Below are 22,249 nucleotides of genomic sequence, written 5' to 3' on the forward strand. Positions count from 1 at the left end.
CGTGATCCAAGCCCGGACCGCAAAGAGAACACCAACGTAGTTCCGGAGCATCGAGCAAGCCGCCGTCTTCAACAGCTGCCCCCGGAGCACGGACTTCTACCTGAGAAGACCAAGAAGATTGTGGACAAGGCAACCCCAATGGCAGCCCCAGCGTCCCCCATCGTGCTGCAGCAGCCCAGGGAACCTCCGACGTTCCGCGGATCAACATTCGAGGACCCGGAAACCTGGCTCGAAACGTATGAGAGGGTCGCCAAGTTTAACAGTTGGGACAGCGACGACAAGCTGCGGCATGTCTATTTCGCATTGGAAGACGCCGCCAGGACGTGGTTCGAGAATCGGGAAGCCACCTTAACGACGTGGGACCTTTTCCGAAGCGGCTTCTTGCACACGTTTACAAGCGTCGTGCGAAAAGAGCGAGCCCAAGCACTACTCGAAACCAGAGTGCAGCTGCCAAACGAGACGATCGCGATCTTCACGGAAGAGATGGCCCGTCTTTTCCGGCACGCCGACCCGGAAATGTCAGAAGAGAAAAAAGTCCGCTTCCTGATGCGGGGCGTCAAGCAAGAACTTTTCGCAGGACTTATTCGTAACCCGCCGAAGACCGTAGCTGAGTTTTCGGCAGAGGCATCGACGATCGAGAAAACTCTGGAGATGCGCACTCGGCAATATAACCGCCAGGGGCTCACGCCGCAGTACGCCATCCAAGGACTGGATTCCGGCGACCTTCAGGAGACCATCAGGGCCATTGTGCGCGAAGAACTGCGCAAGGTCCTGCCTTCGTCGCAGCCCCAAGTGGCTTCGATCGCCGACATCGTCAAAGAAGAGGTGCACCGATCGCTTGGAGTTCCCGAGCTGCAACCACAATTACCGCAGCCCCAGCCAGAAGCGATGACATACGCCGCCGTCGCACGCCGTCAAGGTCCCCCTCCGCGACCACGCCAGGGCCCTGCAACGACGCAATTCCGTCGTCCGCCGCCGCCGCCGCCAGCACGCGCACCCGTCGCCCAGCGTACCTACGTGAGGAAGACGGACATTTGGCGCGCCCCCGACCACCGCCCGCTCTGCTATCACTGCGGAGAAGCCGGCCATGTGTATCGCCGATGCCCATACCGAGAGATGGGACTGCGAGGTTTCGCCGTTAACGCGCCGCGTCCACACCTTGGAGAGCGCCCACGTGACATCGCCGACTACCTCGCCGCTACTCAATGGAGCTCTCGACGACCGTCGCGTTCGCCATCACCAGGCCGCTACCTGTCGCCGCAGCGCCGACCATACAGTGGCCCAGCCCGGGGCCGGTCAGCGAGCCCATATCCGGAAAACTAAAAGCAGCAACCGATGGAGGTGCGGTTGCTGTTCGTCGAACTGACGAAGATCCTCCGCCGCCGACGAAAGCGCCGAAGAAACCATCTCGACGACATAATGACGACGCGCCACCGTCCCGAGGAAGTCAGGAAGCCAAGACTGCACCGACGAAAGACGACTTCACGACGCGACGTACTAGCTTCAATTCAACACGACGCAGCCGTGATCCGACGCCAAGACCCAACTGCAACGCAAGACAAAGAACCACCGACCTCGACGTGCTTCTCGACGGCCACGCAGTCACCGCCTTAGTAGACACAGGAGCCGATTACTCCGTCATGAGTGGACCCATCGCCGCCCAGTTGCGGAAAGTTAAGACTGCATGGGAAGGCCCTCAAATACGCACCGCTGGAGGACACCTGATTACGCCGACTGGGATCTGCACGGCAAGAATTACCGTTCATGACCGGACTTACCCTGCCACCTTCGTTGTCCTCCAACAGTGTTCACGAGACGTCATTCTCGGCATGGACTTCCTGAATCAACATGGCGCAGTCATCGACCTGAAGTCGAAATCGATAACGCTGTCACAAGATCAAGCGATACCGCCGGAGAGCTGTCGTAGTCACCACGCCTTGAGTGTGCTCGAAGATCAAGTGAGCATCCCGCCGCGCGCCAGCATTATTATTTCCGTCGGCACTGAAACACCCGCTGACGTAGAAGGCGTCATCGAGGGCGACCAACATCTACTGCTCGACCGTGAAATTTGCGTCGCAAGAGGAATCGCTCGACTTCACGGAGGACAAGTGGAAGTTATGCTAACCAACTTCAGCCAAGAGTTCAAGCACATCAACAAGGGCACGACAATCGCATACATCGAGGAAATTGTGGAAACCAGCAATGCCTTTGTCCTCTCGGATTCAGCCGCATCTACACCGATGAGCATTGTCCCCGAACCAGACTTCGACGTGAACCCAAGTCTTCCTGTGAGTAAGCAGCAACAGATCAGAAGTCTTCTCCGACGATACAAAGACTGCTTTTCGACGTCATCGAGAATTCGACAAACACCAGTTGCAAAGCATCGCATAATAACCGAAGACAGCGCTCGACCACTCCGTCAGAGCCCTTACCGAGTTTCGACGCGAGAACGTGAAGCTATTAGGCAACAAGTCGACGAAATGCTGCGCGACGACATCATCCAGCCGTCGAAAAGCCCGTGGGCCTCTCCTGTAGTCCTGGTAAAGAAAAAGGACGGAACCCTACGCTTCTGCGTCGACTATCGTCGACTGAACAAGATCACGAAGAAGGATGTGTACCCCCTTCCACGGATAGACGACGCATTGGATCGGCTCTGCAACGCTAAATACTTCTCGTCGATGGACCTCAAGTCTGGCTACTGGCAAATAGAAGTCGACGAGAGAGATCGCGAAAAGACTGCCTTCATCACGCCGGACGGCCTCTACCAGTTCAAGGTCATGCCATTCGGACTGTGCTCGGCGCCTGCAACGTTTCAGCGCGTCATGGACACGGTGTTAGCCGGACTGAAGTGGCAGACGTGCCTTGTTTACCTGGATGACGTCGTTGTCTTCGCCGGAAATTTCGACGATCACCTTAGGCGGCTTGCGACAGTGTTAGAAGCCATCAAGTCATCAGGGCTCACTCTGAAGCCGGAAAAGTGCCGCTTCGCTTACGATGAGCTTTTGTTCCTAGGCCACGTGATCAGCAAATCAGGAGTACGCCCCGACCCACAGAAGACAGCTGCCATCGCAAAGTTCCCGCAGCCAACCGACAAGAAGGCAGTGCGCAGATTCCTTGGCATGTGTGCCTACTATAGGCGCTTTGTCAAGGACTTCTCACGCATCGCGGAGCCGCTAACACATCTAACCGAATGTGATGTCGCGTTCAAGTGGGAAACGCCGCAGGCCAAGGCATTTCAAGAACTCAAACAACGCATGCAGTCGCCGCCGGTACTTGCACACTTCGACGAGGACGCCGATACCGAAATCCACACTGACGCCAGTAGCCAAGGCCTCGGTGCCGTCCTAGTCCAGAGGAAAGAAGGACTTGAAAGGGTGATATCGTATGCTAGCCGGTCGCTGTCAAAAGCGGAAAGCAACTATTCTACGACTGAAAAGGAATGCCTCGCTATCATTTGGGCTATAGCTAAATTCCGCCCTTACCTCTATGGCAGGCCATTCAAAGTCGTCAGTGACCATCATGCATTGTGTTGGCTAGCTAACTTGAAGGACCCTTCAGGACGGCTGGCGCGGTGGAGCCTCAGACTACAAGAATATGACGTCACGGTAATATACAAGTCCGGAAGAAAACACTCCTACGCCGACTGCTTATCGCGCGCCCCCATCGATCCCCCGCCGCAAGACGACGAGGACGACGACGCCTTCCTTGGGATAATAAGCGCGGAAGACTTTACTAAACAGCAACGAGCTGACCCGGAGCTAAAAGGCCTCGTCGAGTATTTGGAAGGAAACACCGACGTTGCCCCTAGGGCATTTAAGCGCGGGTTGTCGTCGTTCACGCTACAAAACAACCTGCTCGTGAAGAAGAACTTCTCACCAGTCCGCGCCAGCTACCTTCTTGTTGTACCGTCAGCGCTGCGTCCAGAAATACTGCATGCCCTACACGACGATCCAACCGCTGGGCACCTCGGATTCTCCCGGACGCTGTCGAGAATACAGGAAAGGTATTACTGGCCGCGTCTGACCGCCGACGTCGCCCGTTACGTCAAGACATGCCGAGACTGCCAACGACGCAAGACACCACCGACAAGGCCAGCAGGATTACTACAGCCGATCGAACCTCCTCGCCGACCATTCCAGCAGATTGGGATGGATTTGTTGGGGCCGTTTCCGATATCAACATCCGGGAATAAGTGGATCATCGTGGCGACGGACTATCTCACCCGCTTTGCTGAAACTAAAGCTCTACCAAAAGGCAGCGCAGCCGAAGCGGCGAAATTTTTCGTCGAGAACATCCTGCTGCGACATGGTGCCCCAGAAGTCCTCATCATTGACAGAGGAACGGCTTTTACAGCAGAGCTCACCCAAGCCATTCTGCAGTACAGCCAGACAAGCCACAGGAGGACAACTGCCTACCATCCGCAGACGAATGGTCTCACGGAGCGCCTGAACAAGACCCTCGCCGACATGCTAGCAATGTACGTCGACGTCGAACACAAGACGTGGGACGCGATCCTGCCGTACGTAACCTTTGCGTACAACACGGCGGTGCAAGAAACAACACAGATCACGCCGTTTAAGCTGGTTTACAGCAGGAACCCGACAACGACGCTCGACGCCATGCTGCCCCACGTCACTGACGAAGAGAATGTTGACGTCGCTAGCTATCTCCAGCGCGCCGAAGAAGCCCGACAGCTCGCCCGCCTGCGAATCAAGAGCCAGCAGAGGACCGACAGCCGACACTACAACCTCCGACGACGCTTCGTCGAGTACCAGCCTGGCGACCGTGTTTGGGTCTGGACCCCGATACGCCGACGAGGACTCAGTGAGAAACTACTCCGACGCTATTTCGGACCCTACAAGGTCATCCGACGTATTGGCGCTCTGGACTATGAGGTCGTGCCAGACGGCATTTCGCATTCACAGCGGCGCCGCGCACGATCTGAAGTGGTCCACGTCGTGCGCCTTAAACCCTTTTACGGACGCTGACGAACTTTGTTATTTTATTTGTTCTTTTCTTTGCTACGAGTGCTTTTGTTTATTAACTTCGTTTGTTTGCAGCATCGGGTCGATGCTTTTTAAGAGGGGGGTATTGACACGTGTGCTTATCTTTATCGGCCGACCACGTTTCGCCGCTTAACAACTGTAATCGCACAGCGAGGGACGCGCCTGCATGTATCCGACGTTTCTGGAAAGTTATCGATGCTTCTACCCGGCTGTCTGTTGTCGCCGAACCTTGTGTTATCTGATTTCATCGCGTGACTCGAATGTTGTAGAACTTTGTGGAAGGCATGCGGGTCCCAACGATTAGTCTGGAACATTCGATGACTGCTCTATAAAAGCCGACGCGCTTGACCCGCTGATCAGATTTTCGACGATCGCCGACAGTGTTCGCCGCTATCGTTGTGCTATAAGTGTAGCCTGTTTTTGTGGGCACAGGTTCGCCCAATAAAAGTTAGGTTTGTTCTTCACAGTATTGCTACTGTGTTCTTGAACGTCACCACCACGTGACAATATGTGTTTTTAAAAATGGTAAATCCATGTTCTTACTTGAATAAGTTCTCAGATCTGTAGTCACTTTTGCTTAAATAATATTGCTGTAACGTCATGTTTTGATGTATTGCTGTAGATCTTGCACCAATAGGGAATTCAGGGTGTCTGCCAACTGGGAAAACCGGGAATTCTCAGGGAATTTGAATAGTCTGGAAATGTTCAGGGAAAATTCAGGGAATGTGTGCTTCTATCAGGGAAAATTAGCGGAAGTGGAACGAAAGTCGTGTTAATGCTGGCTACAGTAACAGAGGAATCGCAACGAATCGTCATTGACGCCGTGTCATCGGCACGATGTATTTCCAGAGTAGTTAACGACCGATTTTCCAGACGCCTGATTTTTCGGATATGCCGAATAATTCGCACGGTTTGCGGCACCACCACGTACTCCATATAGTCAATGTATATTGCCCTGCCTGCAGGTCTGAAAGGGCGTTAATCAAAGCCACCACCGCCGGCATTTTTATTATCTCGCCGCCTCGAACCGACGCTCTCGCACGCAGATCCGCTGGCAGCCGTAGCCACCACCGCGGCAACGTTAGGCCTAGCTGCTTCTACGTTCGCTATTAAGCTTCTTGCCGTGCAGTGCTGTGTTTTTTATTGAAAGAATTCGCCGCTGTCAGCAATGGCACCGACTCCGCCTTTGTAATCCTCTCGATTGGCTTCGAAGCTCGCAGAGCACGGCGCGTTGCGTAATGCCAGTTTCCGAAAGTTAGCTTTGCCTCACTACAGCTGTGGTAGGCGGTGAAGCATAACAAGCGTGGGAAGGGTCAATTGTCACGGGACACAGTATGTACTCCTTAATTATACACGCGTGAACAGTACACGCGTGCACACGCGTCTCCTGTCACAATACGAGCACCGATATGCCTAATAAGGTATGTACTGACAGGCCTTAAGAACTTTTTCGGACGATCCTGTGGCAATTTTAGTCCTTAGGGCAGTTAGACATGCATTCATTTTTTTCGGACTGCCCGATTTTTCGGATGTTTTTGCGGGCCCTAGGGAGTCCGAAAGATCGGACGCTGGCTGTGCAACTGACCAAGAGGATACTTCATATGATCCATGGGGTGAAAGCGTGGCAGAAGGAGGATGAGAACAGAAAGGACCGACGCACTAAGGAATTACTGGGAAAGGAAGCGTGCCGCCGCCTCTTAGAAGGAGCTTGAGCTTAAAAAATAAAGTGTTGGCTGACACCGAGATGCAGGTGTCCCTCGTCCAAACCAAAATAAACTCTTTAAAGCAGTGAAACCCAACACTGAGATATTGTGTACAGGCTGAGAGTATGTCAGGACAGTTGAGGTTGACTTCCCAGCTGCTGAGAGAAAATCTTAGTTGTCACAGAGTTCAGGCCTCATACCGATGAACTTGCTATCACTTGTTAGAAATAGCTCGTATTCAAAAATATTTGCTTATGTATGCATCTCCTTTTCATTCGTATTTGAAAATGTTTGACTCAATTTGAAATGGGGTTTACCATTTCTTTTGCTGTGCATTTTACTAACACCTTCCTTCCGTTTTCTTTTTAAATAAAATAGATCTTACTCCTTACTATTCAAACTGGATTAAGTCATTTTTTTTTTTTGTTTCAACATGCATGCTTACTAGAGAGTGACAGCATTAGGCAACATGGTGTCAGCCTGTCTTGACATAAAACAAAGTTCTGGCTCATTCAGGGAATTTTGCAAAGGTGCTCAGGGAAAACCTGGGAAACTCAGGGAATTTGGAAATGTCAACTTGGTAGACACCCTGAGTGATGCTTGTCCTGTTTCTTTGCTTCCCGTCAGCGTGCCATGCCAGTTTGTTATCTTTGCACAAGCTCACTGGTGTTCTGTCACATATCACAACACTTTTGGGACGAATGCAAAAGCGCATAGTCTGGAGAAAATAGCATGATATGAAGTTGGAATATGATAAAAACATGCCAATTATACATGGCATTCTATGCAGCATCTGTGAGCACAAATGGGCATGGTGATGTTTGTACTTCAGTCTGTGTTTTTCCTCTTATGTGTTTGTTTAAATGTGGCTAAAGTTGCTTGCTCATTGTTTAGCTAATGGAGTGTAAAATAAACCCTAGTCATATGTTGGTAGTCATGTCGCTTGTGTCTCGTCCTTGTTCCTTTGTGGATGCATGTGTAAGTGCTGTTATAATTTTCAATTCATGTATGCACCATGCAACTAGCCCAGAAAGAAGTTTTAATAAATCAAGTTAGCAGTGTCTAATTTATGGCATTCACAAACTCAGCCTGACATGTTAGAGCTGCAGTTGGTATCCACAGTCCTGAAAGTGCTTTGTTTTGCCTTTGTAAATAAGCTTTATTGCAACAGTAATCCTGTTTTGGATATGCATTAAATGTTGCACACCCGTTGCAAAATTTGTAAATGCAATTTTGTATTAAAAGAACTGGAGCACACCTGCTACAAAAATGGACCGATACTTTTCTCATGCAACTTCCCCAATGTAGTTTCACAGACTAAGTAACGCTGCTGTGCTTTGAAAACGTGTGCTTTAATTTACGTTGAAACATGTTTAGGGTAATATATCTGCATACAAGCTGTAAAAAGTTTTGATAATTGCACAGTTTACACAGTTCATTTTCATTTGATACTCTAATATCCCAACTGTGTTTGTTAATCTGTTCACATGGCAGGCAATGCGTTCGGGGTTGTATATTCAGTTCATATTAAAAACATCTCTTCAGGCATGTGGGCACCGGTGTGTGTGCTATTCCAAACATGCTTTATCAGTGCCTCAATTAGATTTCTGTATGTTGTATGATTATCTTTATCTGGGTTTAAAAGACTGATACATCATCCTATTTGGTCTTGTAGGCAGCACAGTGAGATCTATCTTCTGCCTACCAGTCTGGTAAAGAGTTCTATGGGTCAGGTAGGAATATATATCAGACTCGTAGTATGACCCGTACAACCTATACATATTCCTAAGAGACTTGTAGAAATTTCTATCAGTTTTTTTGCTAGGGCAGTTAGCAATGCATGCGGCCTCCCCGAATGCTCATTGTCGTGCAAGTCTTCACGGCCTTTTGTGAACTCGCAACACCACCACCTCAAACTTCTCAAAGCAAGACACCTTTCCCCATACATGTGCTGCATTTCCCTGTAGATTTCCATGGGCATTTGTCCCTTGTTCCATAGAAAATGGATCACACTTTGTTGCTTGTTCACTGGGAATATGTGAAGCACAACCGCCATCTTCAACCACTGACAGCAGCACTGTTTCGCAGAGCTACTGGCAGATAAGGCTGGGCCAGTCCTAGAAAGGTCCACCGCTGGGAAGGGATATATTGGCTTCGCGTTTACTACTGTAATTTGGCTAAAAATAATTGGGGCAAGGACTTTCTGATTCGCCCTCGTAAATCGTCCAGTTTCATCTTGCACAACATGATTGCCCTTTTTAGAGAAGTGGCTGGTACCTTTTTTAATCTGAACCCATCAGTGTGCTGTGCTAGTACTTGAAGTTTGCAATTGAATGTGGTCAATCATGTATTGGTTATTTTTTCCAGCACCATCTGTGGTGTGAAACAGTTACTGACATATGCAAGGTTGTGTGAAATTTGCATGCTCTAGCAGTCAGTCACTCTTGCATAGGGGAACCCTTGCTTCTCGCTGTCAACAGCTGCTCTTTCTATATGGTAATTGTCTTGGCATCCTCATTTGCCTTTCTCCTCTTTCCAACCTGAAGACCTTGAGGGCAGTCGAGTTCATGGCCTTATTTGGTGATTACTGGTGCCAAGTGCAAAAACAAACTGCATCTCTGCACTATGCAGGCTCAGGGGGGCCCCCCGTGAGAAGTGGCTGCACCAGCGTGCGGCTGCAGTGCCAGGCGGCTGGGCACACACGCCTGCACCTGAGCCATGGGCTACTACGATCCACCGTGCTGCTCGGCTGCTACAAGCGCTTGAGGGTGGGTGGCTGCTGGCACTGTGACCCACTTCCTTGGGCTGTCGTACTAACACATAGATTTTTGTCTGTATGCAAGTGCAACACTGGTTTTCTTTCTCGCTGACCATGGACATGGAAATTTGCCAATGTTTCAGTGATATTGAGAGGATGTCCATCACAAATCTCATTATAATGTTGGGTTGATGCAATAGTAACTTTACTATAAATAGTAGAGACAACCAACCTGTGCCTTGTTTCAGAGTTACTTAGCCGATGATGTAATCCTCACCTCTGTTCACAGCCTCCTGCATGCAGATTGTGGAATAATACACAAAAGGTCACAAGTCAGAGAAGTTGCCTAAAAGAGCTTCCATTGGGATGTATTTGCTGACTGCAATGAAGTGCTGCAGAGCTTGAGAGAGATTTTATTTACAGGAAGAGCGGAGAGGTCGGGCAGAGCTTGAAGTAAGAGATGGTTTAAAGGTCCTAAAACTGAGGTGTATGGAATTTTAATTCATTTCTTTTATGGTACCCTCAAGGCCTGTGAAGGCTTTACAGAGGGGAGTGGGTTACAAGTAAATTCAAACAGTAAGCCTTACAAAAGAAAAATACAGTAGAATCTCGGTGATACGAATCTCAAGGGGAGGCGAAAATATTCGTATCACCCGAAATGTCGTATCACCAAAAAACGAGCGAAATCCGTCCCGAAACCACGAGACACGCACAAAAAAAAACAAAAAAAAACATTTATTTACATGGAAAGAAGTCACGTATGTCCTTCTGAGTCTTCTTCTCTGCGAGGTCTGCCAGCAGAGAATTTTCGAAGCTGAAGAACTGGCCTGTAGTGTTCTCACGCACAGTCTCGGATGTCACAGTACGCCGCAGAATATTGAGAGCGTGCATAGTTTCGGCTGCCGACGGTGGTTGGTCATCACCATTTCGGCACTCGTCTTCTTTTTCGTTACTGGTCGAAATTCTAGGCTGCGACGAAACATCCTCCACGATGTCTTCCACTGTGCGCAGACCACAGGTGACGAGATAGTCGTCCGCGGTGACAAAATCGTCTGCACTGCAGTCAACGCCAAGCCAGTTCCAGACATCAACCGGAATTGGATCTGGCACATGCGAGGTGGTGGCCACTGTGGATTTAAAAATCCCACACTTTGTGAAACAATTCGCGATGGTTACAGGGGAGACGTGCTCCCAGGCCACTGCAATAAAATGCATAGCGTCCAAAAGACTAATCTGCACATTTGCGTCCTTACGGTCAATCTTCGCAAGGAGGAGCCTGTAGCAAGCATGTGACGCCCCCTCGGGCATAATGTTCGTTCGCCGCCAGGCTCGGTGGCCTGCCAAGCTCGGCAGGCACCATTGGTCACCACACCGCAATAAACACCGACGAGCACGGCTGCTCGGCGGTCAGTCATTCGTTCAGCACCATCACGCAGTGGAGCGTCTGTCTAAGGGAGGGTGCCTCGAGCCCTCCCTTGCTCACGAACCTGGGTGGATCGTGACACTGGCGACGCAGATGGGATCCTCGTGACAGCGGCGCACCAACAAACCTTTGAAGTGGTGCTTTACGTTTCTGATAATGCCAGCATCTAGTGGCTGCAAATGACTAGTAGCGTTCGGGGTCAGGAATACAGGCAGGATGCTCTGTAGCGTCATGTGCTTTGGATGTGCCGCACACTGGTCCACCAGCAAAACAATCTTTCTGTTCTTGCATGACATCCTATGGTCCAAGTATGTCACGAACTCCACGAACAGAGCCGACATCATCCATGCCTTTTTATTGGCTCTATATGTGCAGGGCAAACGACCGGCTACCTTGAAGCATCGCTTTTCGAATTTTCCAATGATGGTCAGTTTCATTTTTTCCGACCCTGCAGCGTTGCAGCAATACAAAACCTTCACACGCTGCTTACTTTTTTGTCCTCCCTGGCAGGCTTCGCCCTTGAAGCAGAGACTCTTTTTGGGCTGAAGATTGTAAGACAGCCCTGCCTCGTCAATGTTAAAAACATTGTGAGCTTCACATCCCGCGATGAAAGACTGCAGCGTGGTTGCCATCCAATCACAACGGAGGCGTCAACCTTTTTCCCTTCGCCGCGAATGGTTTTGTAGGAGAGGTCATGCCGTGCCTTAAATCAGTGAATCCAGCCACCAGAGGCCTGAAAATTGTCATTTCCAAGCGTGAGTGCGATGTCCGCAGCCTTCTCACACACAACTTTTCCGTCGACGTTGACGCCGGCCGCGGTGACCTCTTTAAACCATGTTAGGAGAACTTCTAACTTCACATGGTGAGCACACTTCTTTGGAGTTTATGCCAAATTGCTGCACATTCTGCATAATTTTGTTGCGCTGACCGACGATCGTAGACAGCATAGAAATTGGCAGGCGTAATTCCTTGGCCATGTCAGTGCACCTTTTCTTGGGCTCTTCGTGCACCTTCTTTAAAATACAGTAGACTCGCGATAATTCAAACTCTGATAATTCGTACTTTCGGTTAATTCAAACAAAAATCACATTTTTGGTTGGTTCGCCATGTTTTCAATGTATTTTAAGGCCGCTTAATTCAAACACCGCAATTCGGTTAATTCGTACTTTTTGCTTGTCCATACCGGAAAATTATCGGCTATCGTTTCCACCACTGGTGAAAAATCTGACTTCTTATATCACCACAACAGCGGAAAATGTTAAAATAAGCGCACTATGGCCTAAAAAAATAAAAGAAAGCGAACAAGAGCCTAACAAACAAACGTTCGAAACAATAGCCTCCCGAAGGGCACATTGTTGCTCAACTTTCCGTGGCTTGCTAGCATGCTTGCTAGCCAGTTCAAAGCAGGAAGTTCGAAATTAAAACACATAACCCTCAAAACTTGTGGAAATGACGACTGTCCACCTGCGTTTGTCAAAACGCTCAAAACTGACGTAAAACCTGACGTAAAAACAAAGAGCACGAGAAAAGGAAAAAAAAAAAAGGTGCGAAAGTGACACGAGTAGCATCGGCCGATTCCGAATCACGTGACCGCTCGCGCTTTTCTTTCCCTGGTCGGTCGCCCGCGTTGGTAGCATCATGTCTCCGCGGGGGAAGTACCGAACCCTTTCTGTGAAAGAAAAATTGGCAGCCATAGAAGAAGTTGAGGCTTCCGATAATTTCCGATAATTCAAACTTCCTGATAATTCAAACAAAATCCTGGGGTCCCTTCGAGTTTGAATCAACGAGAGTCTACTGTATCCAGTTTGTCCTTCCAGGACAGCACCTTCTGTTTTCGCGACATCGTACTGATTGCAGTACCTTTCGGGCTGACGCGATCAATGCTCGTAAAATGACACACGCAAACAACACGCTGCACTTCCGTAGTCGTCGTGCACGAGGGAACAAAGAAGCGGGACCTGCTGCTGGTGTGACGATCTATGCGCTTGCTGTAGCGGGAAGACCAGCTGAACGGGCGTGCAGGGCCACGAGGAATGTGGAGAAGACAAGTCGCGCCCAACCGGTTGGGTTGGCTGGTTCGCAGGGCGAACGGACCAATAAGCAGTGGCACTAGCCTCGGGCAACATCAAAGTAAAAAGAAAAAGGCGAAGAGGCCGCCCCCAAAAACTAGAGAGAGAGAGAGAAAGCTTTGCTTGCCTCGTCAGCCTCCCTGCTGCCGCGGAATCCCAAGCCGACACTGGCACACGCTGCGCCGGTGGCGGCTCGATAGTCGCAGACCAAAGTTCGTATCACCAGGCGCGACGTGGAAAAGTGTTCGGAACATCCAAATTTTGGCCCATTGTACACAATGCATTTCAGCGGGGGAATTTTACGAATTCGTATCACACCGAAACTCATATCAGCCGGGTTCGTATCACTGAGATTCTACTGTATACAACATACAAGTACAATTTGACAAATAATTCAGTAGGAATACAATGAGCAATAACAAAGGCTATTACAAAAAGGACAAGATATACAAGCACATTAAACAACGTTCTAGCAAGTAATGTTGGTTAAGGCATCACGCAACAAAACATTATCACTGATGGATACAATGTTTGCGGGAAGGTGGTTCCACTCAGTGAAGTCCGAGGTATGAATGACTGGGAAAATGTATTTGTGCTGCAAGAAGGGACGTGAACCTTGTAAGAATGATTGATGCGACGAGATACATAGTGTGGAGTATGGATGAATACATCACTCAGTGTTGTGTCGTGAAGAATTTTGTGAAATAATGATAAACGGGAGACTTTACGGCGAGCTGCAAGAGATGGAAGAGAAAGGCTAGTTTTCATGGCTGTTACGCTGGCAGTTCTGTTATAATTCGAAAGAATAAAACGAGCAGCGTTATTCTGAACTAATTCTAATGCGTTAATTAAATTTAGGTTATTAGAGTCCCAGACTGATGTAGCGTATTCTAATTTCGGGCGTATTAGTGTGTTATAAAGCAATAATTTCACGGAGTGTGGAGACTTAAAAATGTTTCGCCTTAAGTAACCAAGTGCACGGTTAGCATTGTTCACTGTATTAGTAATGTGAGTTGCCCAGGTAAGGTCGTATGTAATATGAGTTCCTAAGTACTTGTACGAAGTTACCGTATTTACACGATTGTAAGTCGACCACTTTTGTTAAATTTGAAAATCTGAAGTGGGGGGGTCGACTTACAATCGAAAGCAAAACATGGCACCACTAAAAAAGCGAGACCAACGGGAGCTACAACGTAGTTATAATTTTATGTTTGCTCTATGGGCCTACCCATAGCTTTTCACTATCCCACGTGTTTGTTTGCTTTTCGGAAGGTTTTTTCGGAACATTTTTGAGAGTTTTATAGTGCACATAACACTCATGGAAGAGGGTGTCGACAGTTGATGGAAGCACTGCTGTTCCATTCGCCGTGGCACCCTCACACGACCTACTGAACTCCAGACCTGCACAGATCTCCCTCCTCCAGCACGCCTGGTCTAGTTCGCCCCTTTTGCCGCTAGGGAAAGAACGTACGAGCAGAGTGGCGCTAGTTATAACCTGTTCGCTGTCGTCTGCTTCTGCAATCTGTTCAGCGCTTGTCTTGCCATTTCGGCAGGCACAATGCGCTTGTATTGACGGTAAATTAATAAATTCACAAATATACAAAAGAAGACATGTTTGCGAATGCTTTGAGTTTGAATAGTGAAACTAGAAGAGGAGGAGCGGTGCAAGAAATGAAAACAACGAGCATTGGTGGCCGCTGCAATGCTAGATCGACGGCATAAATTTCCCTTTCCTAGCCTCCTTAAGAGACTGGAAAAATTGTTAAAAAAATTCATAGGATAATCTAGCTTTTTTTTAGTTGATTACAGACAGCCTAATGCCGTAGATGACATTAGGATTTACTGCTGTGTGCCGTAGTGAAAGGCAGATGATCTGGTAAAAGTATAGTAAAGGTATTCACGAGTAAGTCCTCCGCCCGATATGTGTAAATAGGCTGATGGATTCTGTTTCAAGGGAAGGGTGAGCATATCTTGTTTTTAATATCGTTGGATGTCTAGCTCAGTAGAAAGCTTGCAAAAAAATTAAGCGATCCTAGTGCTTTAAAACGTGCTGCACTGCAGGCCTTAAATCGTGTCACGGAACTCTTTTCAAACTGTAAAGCTAGCTTTTCTGCGTGGTACGGCGGCAGCATAACGGTGGTGCTTAAGATACGTACACAGTGAAGCTGTGTGCATCATTCACTTTTTGAACTCGCGACGCATTCACGGACAACTTTTAAGAGTTAAAATGATAGAGTAGTAATCGTTCTGTCGTCGAACATTACGGAGGCTTCAAGTTTCTAAAGAGCGCAGAAGCGAATCTTACAACGTGTACAATGAAGCTGTTGTGTACGTTGCGAACTCTATACACAATGTGATTTATAATAATCTGCTTGAAAAAGGCAATAGGAGCGGCTATTTAATGCTATTTTAGAGAGCAGCAGACCACACGCTCCGACATTTTTTAGGTTCGGGCAGTCAACTTTTGGAGCCAAGTGACCGATCAAAGCCTTGTGACATCACTGTCACCGTGTTAGCAAAAATCATCAACTAGAGAAGCAGTTCGTCACAACACAACAGCTGCCGTACTAATTACAACGCCGTACAGCCGCCCACCGCGTAGCAGATGAACAGGTTATAAAGGTGCCACCAACGGCCGTCGGTTGAACGAAAGTGGGCGCAAGCTGCTCCCATAGAAGCCGGATATCTGTGCAGGTCTGGAGTTCCAGTAGGTCGTGCAACCTCAGAACGGCGGCGCTTGCGGAGAGTATCGGTAGTTCATGGAAGAGCAGACACCGCTTGCGAGTTTCTCTTTCCCTGTTGCGCTTAGCTTTCTCTATAGGCATTGGTTTGATGCGTTCCACTTGATTGTCGGTTATGTGCTACTTCTATGCTTCCTCAATCGTCATGTGTGCTCCAGGCCGACTAATCATTTGGCACTCGTTCAAGAGGGCTGCCATCCTTTACGCCGAAGAAACAAATCACTGCGCAGTGGGTCGCAAGTTCGATGTTTCTGAACGGGTGGTGTGAGAGTGGCGACTGCAGCGAAGCGAAATTTTCACCTGTGACGGCAAGTGACGAATTTCGCACATGCCGAAGTCTGGACGCTTTCCGGAGCTGTAGGCTAGGCTTGCAGCGTACATCGCTGAAATGCGTGATCGGCCCCTGCCACTGAAGTGCGACAAGGTCATGAAACAAGCCCGGATCTTCGCCTTTTAAGGACCTGCTCCACCGTGAGTACGAGTGGCTGGTGGCAGAAGACTGCGAACTTACGCCAACCAGACCTGTCATAAGAGTCTCCCTGACGGCTACGTGTGGCTCGGTGCATTCGGCGTGGGCTGCTGTTCTACAAGATGTGATGCGGTCGTTTGCCAAATGTGAAATTTCACTGGATGACGATGCGCTGTGGGACCGTAGCAACGATGACGATGGCAGCACTAGTGAAAATGAGTAGTCCAGTGACCATGTCAGCTACTAATAAACTTTCGTTATCGAATGCGCCCTCGGGTATGCTCACCTTATTTTTTTTTTTTTTCCTGTCACGTGATATAGGGGGGTCGACTTACAATCGTGTCAATACAGTACCTGTTCTAAAGGAAGGTAATTTAAATAGTACACCTGAGAGACGTTAGGTGTCCTAGATACATGCATAGCTTTACACTTGTTAACATTGAATTGCATTAGCCATAAACTGCACCAGTTAGATATTATATCAAGGTCTGATTGAAGATTGTTAGTATCACTATCTGTAGTTATTTTTCTAAATATAACACAATCATCCGCGAAGAGATGAATGTTAGAAGTTACTTGTGAAGGAAGGTCGTTAATATATCAAGAACAACCAAGGACCGAGAACCGATCCTTGGGGCACTCCGGAAGCAACAGAGCACACCGGTGAATTGCAGCCGTTAGCAGTAACGTATTGTGAGCGATGAACAAGAAAACATTCGATCCATTTTAAAAGATTAGCATCAATATTCAAATGCATTAGTTTGTGGGATAGAAGATTGTGACTTTATTGAATGCTTTTGAAAAGTCTAGAAATATGCAGTCGGCGCATGATGAACGATCAAGAATTCGATGCAACTGATAAGTGAAGGATACGAGTTGTCTTGCATGAGTATGATTTCCTAAAGCCATGTTGTGCAAGTGAAAAAAAGGTGTTATCTTCAAGAAAGTCGACTAGGTTTGTGAATACAATGTGCTCTAGCAGTTTGCAGCACGTGCTGGTAAGTGAGATGGGGCGATAGTTAGTTGCTATGTTTTTGTTACCATATTTGTGGAGTGGAACCATCTTCCCAACCTTCCACTGATAAGGTACAGCGCCTGTGTTGAGTGATTGTTGAAAAATTTTGGTTAGTATAATAGAACTGTATGCGGAAGTGTTTTTTAGGAACTTAGAGTTAATTGAGTCGAAGCCAGGTGAAGAATTGTAGTTGAGCTTGTCAATAAGTTTAGCAACACCAGATGTATGAACTATTACTGGAAACATGACTGGATAATTATAGTTACGTAACCTGGGAAGTTGCTTATTTAGAGCTCCGGAAAAATTCTTGAGAAAGGCTTCGTTAAGGTGAGTTGCAGTACCATCTTTAGGAACAGGCTGCCCAGTAGAGTCGTTTAATAAAATTAAGTTATCAGAAACAGGTCTAATTATTTTCCAAAATTTTTTATGCTAGTTTTAATAGATGGAAGAGTAACAGCAAGAAAAGTATGTTTAGCAAGTTTTAATGCTTGAATATATTCGTTGGAAGCCGCCTTGTATGCCGTCTAACGAGAAGCACTCGAGAACAACCTAGCTGAGCGATAGATACGCTTTTTACGGTTAGAAAGTCATTTAATGCGAGTGTTATACCAGGGGGCTTGTGGATTAGAAGTTAATATACGGCTGGGAACATATTTGTTCATTAGTTCATTTAGTTTATCAGCAAACTGGTCCCAATTTGTTTGCACAGAACGGTCATCAAAGTTAATCAGGAATGTGTCAAGAAACGTATGTAACTCGCTATTGATGGCCTCGAAGTTTGCTCTCATATAGTCTAGTATTGTTTTCTTTTTCTTAATATTTTTGGAATGGTTGGCACAAATTGTAAAATGCATAGCAGAATAAGCGGAATATAGCATAGCAGAATGCGCAATGTCAGGATTGGGGGCTCAGTCCCATCGCTCGTGATCCATTGTCAAGATTGGAGTCCGGCATGAATTCGAAGGTAGCTGGCCCATGCTGTCGTCCAACTTATCCACGCTGAGGACGTTGATGAAGGGAAGCACTGCTTCTCATCGAGAACAAGGAATATGGGTTTATTTACAGTATTTATATCAGTCTCACATGACTGTTTGAGAAAGTACATCAGTCTAACATGACTGCTTGAGAGAGAGTCTCAGTCCAGCATGACTGCTTAAGAGAAGTGTGCCGAGCATCCGCACAACAGCAGTTTTTAAACACTCGGTCCTCCCGCGATACAAGGCGACGCGAACGTTCGTTTGGTGATCGCAAACTAGCCGCCTCTCCGCAGGACGGTCTACACGCACAAAAGCACACACGTTCAAAGGTCCGGAACCGACGTCAGAGGGGCCCCGTAGAACTCGGAGCCATTCCGGGTAGCGCGTTGGGGAGTTTGGGAACAATAGTTGGCCCGCCGAACTCATTCCGTCACAAAGTCGATTTAGTCACGCTGTGGCTAGAAGTTGGCGGCGACGCTCCCGGAATGTTGCCGTCATAGTCGTAAGTGGGTGGCAATCTTGCACTGCAGCTCGCCGTTCTTAACAGCGCCGGGATGTTGCCGCCATAGTCGTAAGTGGGTGGCAATCTTACACTGCAGCTTGCCGTTCTTAACAGCGCCTCCGTGGCCCAAAAAATCTCGACAGCCTAGCACTGACAACCGCTGGGCAGGAAGAGAACAGCTGGTGGTCAGGGGGTGATTGATACCTTGGCTCGCAGCGACCACTTGTGTATAGATGTCACCGCCCCAAAACATCCAACAAGGACAGGCAACTGCAAAATGAACCCCACAACACGGCTCTTCGCAGAGATGACGTACATTGGCTCTCACATTAGACCCGCTAGGCTTCAAAAAAACAACAACATAAGTGCAGAAACAAAAGAAAATGCTGCATTTCGCTATGCCAATTTCTGAAGCAATTTCGTGCTGACAAATTCAGCAATCATGGAGGGAATCCTGCTAAATGACAGGAGATCTTCTTGGCTCAAAAAAATTAACACTAGTAACCCTAAAATTTAGGCGGGACCCTCAAACGCAGAATTCAAATTAGCCTGCTCAAACCATCAGCATTGCTATGCAACTTTCCCTTCTATCTAACGGAGAAGTTGTACTCTTGGAGAGTGAGACTCCATCGGAGCAAGCAGCCATTTTTGTGTGACATTTGATTGAGCCACGTCAGAGGACAGTGGTCGGTCTCGAAGATGAATTTCGCTCCGTACAAGTAACACGACAACTTCTGGGCGGCCCAAACTAAACAAGCACATTCCTTCTCTGAAGCGCTGTAGGCTTCCTCTCTTACATTTAGTTTACGGCTGGCATAGAGGATAGGATGCTCCTCGTTATCGTCGCCGACCTAAGTACCACGCCCATACCTCTGTCACTTGCGTCGCATTGAACTATGAATTCCTTTGTGTAGTCTGGTGCACGAAGCACAGGACGAGAAACCAATAGCCTTTTCAAACTTCGGAAAGCGTTCTCTTTGTCCTTATCCCAGTGTACGTTACTCGGTGCTCCCTTTCGGAGGGCGTCAGTTAACCCTTTCGCTGTCGGACCTTTCTGGCCGTGACGCACCCCCAGTGTCTGCTTGGTTTCAGGGAACGAGCATAACAGGGAATGAACATAGCAATTTATTTTTGATTATGATTGGTATACAAATAACATAGTCAATGCAATATGCACATTTCAGTGTTCTGCAGCTGTTGTTAGTAAACATCATCATCATCAGCCTGACTAACATCCGTTCAACATCCGAATCTGACGATGCGGAACTCATCTCTTCCTCGCATGAGGCGCTGTCCGAGTCCAAATCCAAGCTCTGCTCGTATTCTGAATCAGAAGAGCCACCGCTCCAATGAGCAGACAGACGAAGGTCCCGCGCGCCTCAGCTATCCGAAAGTAACCGCGCGCAGGAAGGATGCGCTTTCAGTCGCCAGCACAACGGAGAGAAATGGGACGTTGTGTGATCAAGAAGACAGAGGGAGATGGAAAAAGGCTAAAACAAAGTTCGAAGGGCTTTACATTTACTGCTGCAAGTCGGAAGCGACGGTGCGGCGAGAGAGCGAAAGCAGCAATCGAGTCACTCTTTTCGGAGAGGCAACGGTGCATGCGCCTGAACTTGACGCACCGTAGCAGACATACCAACAGAAGAAAAATAAAAACCTTCAAACCAGCGGAGATGGCAGAACAACCCTTGAACCCATAACTACACGCGCGCGACGCATGATCCAGCGAACGCAGAGCTACCGCGCCACTCAGTGAAGAGAAAGGGGGGAGTGGCAGTCGCACCGTACTCTTCAATACATGTACTACATAGGTCGGGGCGAAAATACAAACTTGTAGAAAGAGTCAACAGATGGCGTGGCCAGTTTAGGAGCGCCAGCTTTGCGCTCAGGCGCGAAATTTTGAACGCACGATAGAGAACGTACCGGTACGTCAGTGACACTGTGGGGGGGAAGCGCGATGACGTACTGGTAAGTCCGTGACAGCGAAAGGGTTAAGGGACTTCCCATTTGCGAGTAATTTGGAATGTACCGTTGATAGTACCCCACAAGTCCCAAAAATGAACGAAGGTCTGTTTTCCAATTCTCCAATCGTAGCTATTTTCAACTTGGCCGGCCGTCTCATGCCTTGGCCGACAACATGGCCCAGATAAGTAACCTGTGAACAACCAAACCTACACTTTTCCGCTTTCATCGTTAAGCCGGCTTCCCTCAACCGTGAGAACACCTGTTTGAGGTGCGATACGTGTTGTTCCCAGCTGTCCAAAAAAATTGCTACATCATCAAGATAGGGCAAGGCGAACTCCTGCAAGTCTTTTAGGACAATATCCATTAACTTAGAGAAGCTAAACGCCGCGTTCTTCAGCCCAAAGCTGAGTGCGAGAGGGCGAAAAGTGCCTACAGGTGAGATGAATGCGGCATAGCGGCTGGCACTTTCTGAAAGGGGAACTTGCCAGTACTCCCGCACGAGATCTATAGTTGAAATGTATTTAGCAGCGCTAACTCTTTCAATTCATTCCTCAATGTTGGGTATCGGGTACAGCTTATCCCTAGTGATGGCATTTAACTTCCTGTAGTCAACACACGGACGAGGGTCCTTGTTAGGGGTTTCTACCAGTATTAGCGGTGACGTGTAGTCACTCTCAGCGGGCTCAATAACTCCCAACTCTAGCATGCGCTGTATCTCTGCCTCCATAATCTCTCTCTGTCTTGGAGACACCCTGTAAGGCTTTGATCTTATTGGTTAGGTTGATGTCAGCTCTATTTCAAGTTCAAGTTGCATTTTTCTTAACTCGCGATCTTTATCGCGTTCCTCTCTCTCTCTTTCCCATTCTTCTCTGTCCCGTTCTTCTCTTTCTCTTTCCAGTTTCTCTCTCTTTTTGAGAAGTTCCAATCCCATTTCAATTTCTTCCTCACTGGCCTGATTGGAAATTAGCTCCAATGATTCTGATTTTAGCATTTCCTTGCGTACATCTAGGCCCAGTTCCTCACCAACAATCAACAACTCGTCACTCAGCAGTGTCCTTAACTCCATGATTGCTGCTTTATTGCCTTGATCCTGCTCTCTAAATCTAGCTAGGAAAACACAACCTAGCCAACACTCAACAATCTAGCTTCCCTACTGTTCTAAACAGAACAACCAAAAGATGAAGCCAAGAGAGTCAAAGCAAGAACCTAGCACTATCCGCAGTCACAGCACCACGTCGCAAAGTCCATCCCACCGCTGCCACCAGTTGTCAGGATTGGGGGCTCAATCCCATCGCTCGTGATCCGTTGTCAAGATTGGAGTCCGGCATGAATTCGAAGGTAGCTGGCCCATGCCGTCGTCCAACTTATCCACGCTGAGGACGTTGATGAAGGGAAGCACTGCTTCTCATCGAGAACGAGGAATATGGGTTTATTTACAGTATTTATATCAGTCTAACATGACTGTTTGAGAAAGTACATCAGTCTAACATGACTGCTTGAGAGAGAGTCTCAGTCCAACATGACTGCTTAAGAGAAGTGCGTCGAGCATCAGCAGTTTTTAAACACTCGGTCCTCCCGCGATACAAGGCGACGCGAACGTTCATTTGGTGATCGCAAACTA

At 48.1% G+C, this 22,249-nt stretch overlaps 1 protein-coding gene across 5 annotated transcripts in view; it reads left to right on the forward strand.

Moving 5' to 3' along the window:
- The window catches only part of LOC126539647 (nuclear pore membrane glycoprotein 210-like), a 240,043-nt gene that overhangs the window by 164,534 nt on the left and 53,260 nt on the right, over positions 1-22,249 (forward strand). For all 5 annotated transcript variants that reach the window (XR_008614325.2, XM_055075603.2, XM_055075601.2 and 2 more), the window contains one exon: positions 9,341-9,477. Coding sequence is in view for 4 of the 5 variants with exons in the window: in XM_055075603.2 (XP_054931578.1) it covers positions 9,341-9,477 (137 nt within the window). In the remaining variant the exon portion in view is untranslated. The remainder of the gene's footprint in view (positions 1-9,340; positions 9,478-22,249) is intronic.

This window comes from Dermacentor andersoni, chromosome 11 (genome assembly GCF_023375885.2).
Source record: "Dermacentor andersoni chromosome 11, qqDerAnde1_hic_scaffold, whole genome shotgun sequence".
In the NCBI taxonomy this organism is placed as follows: domain Eukaryota; kingdom Metazoa; phylum Arthropoda; class Arachnida; order Ixodida; family Ixodidae; genus Dermacentor; species Dermacentor andersoni.